The sequence below is a fragment of the Acartia tonsa genome, chromosome 10 (genome assembly GCF_053477335.1).
Source record: "Acartia tonsa isolate MP-2025a chromosome 10, ASM5347733v1, whole genome shotgun sequence".
In the NCBI taxonomy this organism is placed as follows: Eukaryota; Metazoa; Arthropoda; class Copepoda; order Calanoida; family Acartiidae; genus Acartia; species Acartia tonsa.
This window is the reverse complement of record NC_137269.1, coordinates 42,286,437-42,296,343: the sequence shown is the minus strand read 5'-3', so window position 1 is coordinate 42,296,343 and position 9,907 is coordinate 42,286,437. Positions and strand designations below refer to the sequence as shown.

The following is a 9,907-nucleotide window of genomic DNA, read 5'->3' as shown; positions in this document are numbered from 1 at the left end:
TGCAGTATAAAATGATATCGTCCATTGTCTTATTCCTTAAATCGCTGAACAAAAAAAATTATTTTATTTTTAGGGGGGAATTTGTGCTTGTAGTATTTGTCCAACCTGAATCATACAAGAAATTTGCAATCAATCAATAACATAAATAAATACTGCGCCAGATTTGATTTTCAAATATAAAAATCAAATAAGTTTCATTAATCTTGAGTTGAGGGGATATTGGACTGTTTATTATTACACTAGTCCCCAAAGTTTTATGATAACGTTTCTTATATATTCGTTAGCTTAAAAATTGTGGGTACTTTTATTGAATTTTGAGTGGTTGGTTCGATCTTCAACTTAAGAGTTCAAACGTTTCAACCACAATTTGAAATCTAGAGAAGGGGTAATTTTGTGTATCATCATTGGAGATGTACATCAATTTATCATCCATTTTCCCTTTTATTTCACTGGAACCTACCCTAGCAATGAGATTGTAATTTAGTAATAAGTTAAAATATATTTCAGATTGAAAATGAATAACAAAAATGAGCCTGATGTAAAACTGAACAAAATTCTTGAGTTTTTAGAAACTTTAACCAAAGAAGTTTTATTTCTATGGGATATTTATCCTTCAGAAATATTTAGGTAATGAAAACTTTATAGAAAACACAATAATAATAAACTTTCATATCCTGCCAAAAAAAAACACTGTTTGTATGTTTAATTTGTAACATCCGACCTTGCAGGCCAATAATTACCTAAAGCTTTAAAATATCAAAATATGCCATCTAGTTTTATGGGATTTGTGAGTAGTTCCTCTAACCCTTTCTTTCATAAATACGTACCAATCCTTTTAAGGGAAAGTACTGTTTGATTTCAAGGACCATAGGTAGTGTAACTAGTTTTATACACGGATATTGTGAGAGATTCTCGAATACACTGATAAAAGTTTTCTCCCAGCTGGCTAATATAACGATAATTCCAGCCACCCTCCTTATTACTACCCCATCCCCTTCTCTAACCATTAAGGAACGTATTGACAAAGAGTAGAACGATAAAAATTTATGTTAACTTTTAAAAAAGTGTTTTTGTCTATAGTTCTTTTCAATAAGAAATACACATATTTAGTGAATATTATCGTTCTACTACTATTTTTAAGCCTTAAAACACACACCTTTACGGAATCTACCAGAAACTTACCCCTCTCTTTCTAAGGACTATATTAGAAACCCAAATTGACAACAAGTATTCTGCTGTCCCAATATCCATGTATTCTAAATCCATTAACTGACAACACTATTCAGCTGTTTAACATTAACATCAACATTTGTTTCAGAAAAGAGAGAAAATATGGAATTCCATATCATGCATGTTTTCAACCCTGGGTTAACAAATACATACAGGAAATCATTCTCATGAGGTATTTATTTTACCAACTCTATTTAAATCATATAAATCAAACCTTGCTTTCCCTCATAGAACCTGTTGAGCGCTGAACCCCCTCCTTAATTTTTAAAAAAAATTGAAAAGAAGGGTAAGGTTTATCCGATTATGTAAAGGGGGGAGGGGGGAAGTTTTGACATATTTGCGTAAACCTGGTACCTGGGCTTTGTCTTTCGACTGAGAGGTTAGGTTATTAAAGATAAAATCATTCTTATATGATGAATTTCACGAAGTTTTAAGATTTTTTGAATAGACCTCTAGGTTCCGGAGCTGCAGGCCTCCAGGTGGTCTCTGTACAGGTAAAAATGAAAAAAATTTTTTTTGAAGAGTTAGAGGTCAGCTTATCCAAAAAATCTTAAAACTTCGTGAAATTCATCATATAAGAATGATTTTATCTTTAATAATCTATCCTCTCAGTCCAAAGATAAAGCCTAGGTACCAGGTTTACGCAAATGTGTCAAATCTTCACCCCCCCCCCCCTCCCCATCATTAATCCTTGGAAAAAGTTAAAGATGCTTTTCATCATAGGACCGGTCAGGCTCTAAACCTCACACCCACCTTATTTTGGATATAAATTCAAAGTGAAGGGAGGGGGGACGTAATTCATTTTTATCAATGCTAAACACTTGTGGGGCCCGTACCTGCGTTGCACTAACCTTGCAACCTGCAGGGCTGCCAAGTACCTTTTTCAATATAACCTAACCTGAAAATCTAGCCTCCTAAAAGTAAGTTAAGGGGGGGGGGGAGTCGTTCTATACTCGACTAGGTACTTTGGGGCTATGGGCGAAGGATTTTCTTAAACCTCAAGTTTTAGAATGATTTAATCTCAGAAAACGTTGAATAGCCTGGAGACATATTTACGACATGACCGTGTCAACGACATCACGTGTTTTTCCCTTGTAGCTTCTACTGATAACGAGCTTAATATTGTTGAAAAAGTCCACATAGAGCTAGATCTTAAAGCTCCCACAAGCAACACAGAAATAGAAGAATTTGTTAAAAATGAGAGACTTGCAGAAGATAGCTTTGTAAAATTGTTGGGTAGAGTCTCAGAAGTGTTAAATTGTCATAGAACAAGAACAAAAGTATTGCCAACCGAGTGGTGGATTGAAATCAGCACCAAGCGTAATCTTGCTCAAGATATACTCAAAGGAAAAAAAACTATAATTTATACTGCAGATGTTTACAGTTTAAATTTCTGTTATTGAAAATGTTTATAAATATTTTTATTACCTATCCATTTAATAAGTATTTCTATGAGATAATTTTAAGGGGAGGGGAATAGTAATCAAAACCTCACCTGCTTCTCATAACCCTCCGAAACCAATCAAATAATGAATTCTTTAGTGATAATAAAAGTTATCTTTGCAGAGAGGGGAATAAAATGATTAATTGCATGAATTTACAAAAATTATTAATATAATTAAAATTATAGTTTTTTTAGCAGATCACCAATGGACCTATGCAGGCCAGGACGATGGTATTGAAATGGCCAAGAAAAAGTTTGGATTAGATATTGAAGAACGAAATATTGTTCCAATTACTGCTGTTGAAGATCCATTTTTCATACAAATATATGCTGAAATTATTTGTTAATATAATATTGTTAAAACTAGTTTGATATTCTATTTATTATCTGTATTAATCACATTAAATTCCATCTACCTCATTTGTCAAAGAAAAAAATAATACATACATTTAAATTACAGCCAATTGTTTATTTATTATAATTACAAATTATTTTCAGATATAAAAATATGTTTAAATAAGAAAAAAGTAAATTTTACAAGCACATTCAGAATAGATATGTATCCATGGATACAGATTTAAAAGCGAAGCTTTCTTTAACTAGGGCTTAGTCATTATGTAACAGATTGTTTTTATTGTTAATTTAGGCATGTTAGAATCCTATCAATTAAAAAATTTAACGTTGATTTTTAACAACAATTTTTATAATAACATGAAATTCCTTTTATCTTATTTTAAAAATACGTATGTCTGGGACAAATAGGTACAATGTTTCAAGTCAAGGATCCTTATAATCAAGTCCTAAAATATGCCATGAAACAGTATCCTGTAACTAGGTAATCCTGTATTTAAGAAATTTTGCACTAAATATACAATTTGCTTGAACTTGTACATTTATATCCTACTTATTAAGTTCTAACACTCTACAAGTGTAAATGTTCATTTGTGCTACCGTCTGGTGTTTTAGAGCTGCGCTTTATATGAATGTTGTCATCCTTGTTTTCATATTGCTATTTCAGATTTTAGAATGAAAGTTGCTGTTGTAACAGGGGGAAATAAAGGTATATATCTTTTCTCCAGCTGCTAAAAATATTTCATGTTTAACCCTCCTAGTTTTTTTATATTAGCTTTCTTACTTTAGTGAATAAATAGCTCCTTAGAGCTACAAATCTTCACTTCATTCTTTCACTCACCCCCCCCCCCCCCCTTTAGCAAGGAATCCCATGCAGATTACACACCCCTGCAAAAATAAATGGCTATGGGTGAAGTTACTGGTGATATTTATAGTATTAATGGAGAGAAGGAAAGCTTAACTTTTGCCTAGGTATTGGGTTGGGGATTGTAAGAGCCCTGTGTAAAAAGTTTGACGGAGTGGTCTATCTTACTGCGAGGTAAGTCAGTGGCAAATTATATACTTCACGGCCAGGGTATGTCATTGTCCATACGTTCATCTTACTCTAGATAAGACATTTCTGTTAAAATCAGCTTTATTGTTAGCTGCGCTGATTTTCAACATTTTGATCTAATAGCTCTGAGGCTAATCAATAAAGGGGGAGGTAGGTTGTGCTAAAATTTCGTAAAGGTGTGAGTTTTAAGGCACAAAAACAGTAGTAGAACGATAATATTTCTTAAATATAAATAAATAAAAATTTTTGTCTATGGTTCTATTCAATAAGGAATACACATATTTAGTGAATATTATCGTTCTACTGCTGTTTTTAAGCCTTAAAACTCACACCTTTACGGAATTAATATTTTAGCACAACCAACCTCCCCCTTAGTTTTGTTTTAGATACCTAATTATAATTAAAATGAAATAAGTTTATCAAAATAAGAAACTTTTACCCATAAAATCATCAAAGAAATAGGGTTTCAAAATTAGGCATAATACATAGATTTTCTTTATTTCATAAACAAGTAACATAAATATTTAGAGATTCAGAACAATGCAACAAAGCCGTTGAAAAGCTAAAATCTGAGGGGCTAAATCCAAGTTTGCATATGCTTGACATTCTATATTTTTGTGCTTCGCTACTTATGGATGTTGTTATCCTTGATTTTACTAATAAATAATAATATTTATTTAGAGATCCAGAAAGAGGCAACAAAGCCGTTGAAAAGCTTAAATCTGAGGGGCTGAATCCAAGTTTTCACACGCTTGACATTCTTTCTACCCAATCTATTCTCGACTTCAAGAAATACATTTTAGGAAAGAACTGAATTTTTAAAAATATTTATGTAGCGAAATTGTTTGAAAGTACTATTTAAAAGTATTTTAAGAGGGCGGCAGGAGTGTATATTCTGCAAATTTGACCCTGCTAAAGGGTTTAAACTTAATTTGATCCATCGCTATTAATTCAGTTCATATATTTGATAGATAAATACGAAGGATTGGATATATTGGTTAATAATGCTGGAATCGCTTTTAAGGTTGCTGCCACAGAACCTGTGGCTGTTCAGGAATAACATACATTGACGCCTCAAGGTTAAAGCTAAATGTTAACGCGTCCGCTAGTTGTTAAGTGGGTAATGGTCTTTAGTCCATACCCAAACTGGCTCATAACTAAAAATAAAAATAAATAATATTCTTACAATACTACAATTTTAAACCTGTGTGTGTGTTTGTAGCAATATTTTCTTAGTTTTTTTTACCTAAGTAGTCATGGAGTAGGATGAGAAACTTTTGTATAGCCTCAAGGGCCAGCTCTTCATTACATTACATTATGCCTTGACACGCTGTTTCATGGGAGCTTTATTACCTCACCCTCGCCAAGTATGGCAGGTGTCCCAAATTAAGAATGACCTCTTCGCACCTTAACTGAAATAAAACACAAATAGGTTTAAGAATATTTGGTTCAAATCATTACAGTGTAAGGACTTCCAGGCAAAGGTTAATTATTTGTAAAACTTTACTTAGGAGGTATGAATGTCAATGTTTGTTAAATCAGGCAAAAACAACTTTGAGAACCAACTATTGGGGAACAAAGGAGTTGTTGGAAAACTTCCTGCCTATCCTAAAACCAGGAATCCGCTAAATCCTAACTTTTCTGTAAATACATTTCATTGAATTTCTAGCCCCAGCAGAGGGCTCTAACCCTGCTGGGCAATCATTAACATTTACCTAACCTACTCTAAAAATGACCTGTCAAAAGCTACTGTGAAAATATGACGAAACACACTAGGTACTTTGTTTTCTTTCCATGATCCAAGAATTTTAAGGATCTGGGCGACACAGGTGCCAGAGTTGTAAATTTATCCAGTAGCTGCGGATTTCTGGGAAAACTTGACAACTGTGTTAATAAGGAGAAGGGAAAGATTATCAAAGATAAACTTGCGTCAGGTTAGTAATAATGGAATACAGCATAACTTTTCTATATTTTGGTTACATATAAGGGGGGGGGGGGGGGATTTGTGACACATTTGCGTAAACCTGGTATATAGGCTTTATCTTTGGACTGAGAGGATAGGTTATTAAAGATAAAATTATTCTTATGATGAATTTTCAAAAGTTTCAAGATTTTTTGGATAGGCCTCCAGGTTCCGGAGCTCCAGGCCTCCAGGTGGTCTCTGGGCAGGTAAAAATGAAAAAAAAATTTATTTTAAATTAGAGGTTTACTTATAAAACAAAATATGCATCTTTTTGAATGTTATTTTGCATATTTTGTTTCATAAGTTAACCTCTAACTCTTTAAAAAAAAATTTCATTTTTACCTGTACAGAGACCACCTGGAGGCCTGGAGCTTCGGAACCTGGAGGCCTATACAAAATCTTAAGACTTGGGAAAATTCATCATATAAGAATGATTTTATCTTCAATAACCTATCCTCTCAGTCCAAAGATAAAGCCTAGGTGCCAGGTTTACGCAAATGTGTCAACCCCCCCCCCCCCCCCCCTCCCTTGTGACCTTGTGTTGTATTGGGAGGGTTAAAATATTCGAATCTTTCAATCGATACAATTTTTGAGAGTGTAGCAGAAAATAGCCATTATTTCACAAAGTTTAGAAACACTATGACATCATATATTTAGAAAATGTCTAAAAGCAGATGGCAGGACAAACGAACATTAGCATTTGTAGAGTGTTAGTACTTAATAAACAGAAAATTAACCTAAAAGTCTAAACAAAATTGTATATATTGGTTTGATGAGGAGGATAAGTTAATGTTTGTAACCTATAGAAACTCAACAAAAAAAGAGTTACAAAACTGAAAGTTCCTTTCATGTTGGAAAATATAGATTCATAGAACCTAAAAAAAATGGCGAAACTCTTTTCTAATGATTTTTTTGTGTTTTATATTATGTTACAAAAGTGTCTCATCTGGCTGCCCCCTTTATAAAGTTGTTGCATTTAAATGAAATTAGTGCTAGAATCACTTATTTTTAAATGGATCCTTTTCAGAAGCTCTAACAATTGAAGATCTTGATGGTCTGATGGAGAATTATGTTGATACAACAGCTGCTGGTAATCATGAGGAACAGGGATGGATCAGTGATTCTTATAATGGTAAGAAGGATGATTATGTCAAAAAAAAAGGATCTTTTTAATAAAAACAAGGATGAAAACATCCATCAAAAAAGGCTCTAAAATAAAAAAGAGGAACAAACGAACAATAAATAAGGATTTGATTATAGAGATGCTTCGCTTGTAATATTGGACTTTGTCGTCCTGGGAATCATAATTGTAAAAATCAGATAATAAGGATAATATCATACAAAAAGTTGTTGTCAAAAAAGTTTTAAAAACCAGCATTTTTTAAGTGGACGTATGGACAGACATATTGGTACATTTAGGGTCTTCCCAATCCTAAAATACATAAGTTTTCATTAAAACTAGTCTTGTGATTTTCTGTATTTTAGTATCCAAGATTGGAATAAGTGCCCTATCACGTGTTCTACAGCGAGACATTGGAAAATATAATTCAGCACCAGATCTTGTCCTCAACCATGTTCATCCAGGTATTAAATGAGGTTTGTAAGAGAGACGTCCAAGCTTTTTTTATGGGGGGGGGGGGGGGGGTTACAAAATCTCTGTAGATTAGATGAATGGATTTGTAGAAAGTAATCTCTTGCTCCTAGGCTAAGTTGGGTTTAGTTGTAGGGCTTCAAAAAGAAAGTCTGCTCTTTAGTGACTTAACCGCGGGATCTAAAGGGATATAAATGTACAATGTACATCCCCAATGATTAAACATAAAATTACCCCTTATGTAGATTACAATTGTTACCTATTAGTTAAAACTTTTGGACACCCAACTTTATGAACCAACTAATTAAAATCTAATTGAAGTCCCAAAGTTGGTAAGCTAACAAATAAGAGAACGATAGAAGAAAACTTTGGTGCAATGAAATGACTATTGTCCTCCCCCTCCCTCCAAGACTTAACCTGTATAATTCTTCAGAGAGGGGGGATAAGGGATGTTTATTACACTAGTCCCTAAAGTTTATAATAGTGTCTTAACAACTTTAGGGACTTTAGTAAAGATGACTATCCACGAACAAGAGCAAGTGATTCTAAGCATCGTCCAGCATTTACCCATAGAAATTTTTAGTAAATATACTAGAACTGTGTTTAATATTTGCTTTATCGACTAAAAAGTTAGGTTTCACCATGGTTTTATATGAAAAAAACTTTGAAATGTTAAGCATTGTTTGGTGCAATATCATCGAATGTTTTGATGAGTTTAAACTGTTGTTTAAAAGCTTTGACACAAAATAGATTATTGTGATTAAAAATGTATATTTAGAAAAAGGGTTGGTAACTTGTAAACAGTTTAATTAATGTACTTTTGCAATTTACAACATTTGATGCTTTTCTGCAGTGTCATTTTATTTTGTCCGTTGAACTCAACAAAGCATTTGATGATGTCGCTTTAAAAATTTATATACATTTCAAAGTTTTTTTCATATAAAACCATGGTGAAACCTAACTTTTTAGTCGATAAAGCAAATATTAAACATAAATCTAGTATATTCACTAAAAAATACTATGGGTCAATGCTGGACGATGCTTAGAATCACTTGCTCTGGTTCGTGGATAGTCCTCTTTTGATTTATTGTTTCTTTAAGTTGAGTGTTCAAATGTTTCAACTACTGATTGTAATCTATTTTGATTGCGGATGTACATCAACTTATCGGCCATTGCCCTATCCCTTTAGATCCCTATTAATTTTTGCAGGTTATGTTGACACAGACATGACCAGCCACAAAGGACCACTGAGTATTGACCGCGGGGCTGAATCTTCTGTGTATGCTGCCCTTCTACCTCCTAATACTGATATCAAAGGAACAGTCTACGATTTATTTAATTTTTGTAGAATTAAAAAATGATAGATTATAGCTTATTGAGAATCAAAACAAGGATGTCAACATTCATAAAAGCGAAGCTCTGAAATTGGAGGACAAATGAAGTTTGACACCTGTAGAGTGTCAGAACTTAATGAATATAATATAAATATATGGGCTTAAACTAAATTTTAAGAGTATTTGATGCCAAACAGATTAAATACAGAATACTACCTGAAGATATACTAACTTACATTTTTAGGAATAGATATAGATCAGCTTTGCTTATAACATTGTAAATTAGATGAATAGGGTAATTAAATCGCATGAAAAATTGTAAAAAAAACAGCTTGTTTAAATGAACGTACGAAATTTCTGGTGAAAATCATAGAGTTGCTATGCTTTCTAAATTGAACTTAAGTGTTATAGAAATCATCCTGCAAAGTTTGAAATCGATAAGACAATTCTAACATGTTACGGATTGACGGACCGACCATAATAATAGAAAAGCTTCGCCTTTAAAAAGATTTTTTTTATTAACTGACTTACTATGAAACTAGATGATAACTAAACAACCTGAAATTCAATCGTAGAATATTATTTTTACCTGTTCAGGAGCTTATATTTGGCATGATTGTCAGCTTGTAGATTGGGTCAATGGACCCACTCCCCCTATGACATAAAGGCGAATATTCTCTAATCGTGAATCTCTATTTTTAATAATATTTTTAATATTTTACATTTTATACCTATTGTTAATTTTAAATAATTTATATTTTACATCTCCAAGTAAAGACTTACACGAGAAAAATAATATCGAAGCTATTCTATAATGAATTTAATCTTTTCGTACGTCAGTATGTCCATTAGTAACGCTATTGGGAAAATGTGATTTTCTCGGCTCGTATTTAAGATAGACTACAAAATAGGATTCCCTTTTCAAAAAAAAACATTCATA

At 32.8% G+C, this 9,907-nt stretch overlaps 2 protein-coding genes across 2 annotated transcripts; both read left to right on the top strand.

The window, feature by feature from the left end:
* Window positions 1-486: 486 nt before the first annotated feature.
* LOC145330825 (DNA polymerase zeta subunit 2-like) lies at window positions 487-2,633 on the top strand. The gene is made up of 3 exons (XM_080175489.1): window positions 487-627; window positions 1,319-1,385; window positions 2,256-2,633. Exons 1-3 carry the CDS (start codon window positions 515-517, stop codon window positions 2,631-2,633), a joined length of 558 nt encoding a protein of 185 aa, XP_080031615.1. The 5' UTR covers window positions 487-514.
* Window positions 2,634-2,855: 222 nt separating this feature from the next.
* LOC145330086 (carbonyl reductase [NADPH] 1-like) lies at window positions 2,856-9,738 on the top strand. The gene is made up of 10 exons (XM_080174664.1): window positions 2,856-3,734; window positions 3,998-4,064; window positions 4,761-4,882; window positions 5,051-5,134; window positions 5,623-5,698; window positions 5,910-6,013; window positions 7,070-7,174; window positions 7,528-7,626; window positions 8,843-8,952; window positions 9,567-9,738. Exons 1-10 carry the CDS (start codon window positions 3,701-3,703, stop codon window positions 9,630-9,632), a joined length of 867 nt encoding a protein of 288 aa, XP_080030790.1. The 5' UTR covers window positions 2,856-3,700; the 3' UTR covers window positions 9,633-9,738.
* Window positions 9,739-9,907: the final 169 nt, after the last annotated feature.

Coding starts and splice junctions, on each gene's coding strand:
- LOC145330825 (XM_080175489.1), top strand. CDS start 515: ATGAATAACAAAAATGAGCCTGATGTAAAACTGAACAAAATTCTTGAG. Junction 628..1,318: donor TATCCTTCAGAAATATTTAG/GTAATGAAAACT, acceptor CATTTGTTTCAG/AAAAGAGAGAAAATATGGAA. Junction 1,386..2,255: donor GGGTTAACAAATACATACAG/GAAATCATTCTC, acceptor ATTTAATCTCAG/AAAACGTTGAATAGCCTGGA.
- LOC145330086 (XM_080174664.1), top strand. CDS start 3,701: ATGAAAGTTGCTGTTGTAACAGGGGGAAATAAAG. Junction 4,065..4,760: donor GTGGTCTATCTTACTGCGAG/GTAAGTCAGTGG, acceptor ATATTTATTTAG/AGATCCAGAAAGAGGCAACA. Junction 7,627..8,842: donor CCTCAACCATGTTCATCCAG/GTATTAAATGAG, acceptor TAATTTTTGCAG/GTTATGTTGACACAGACATG.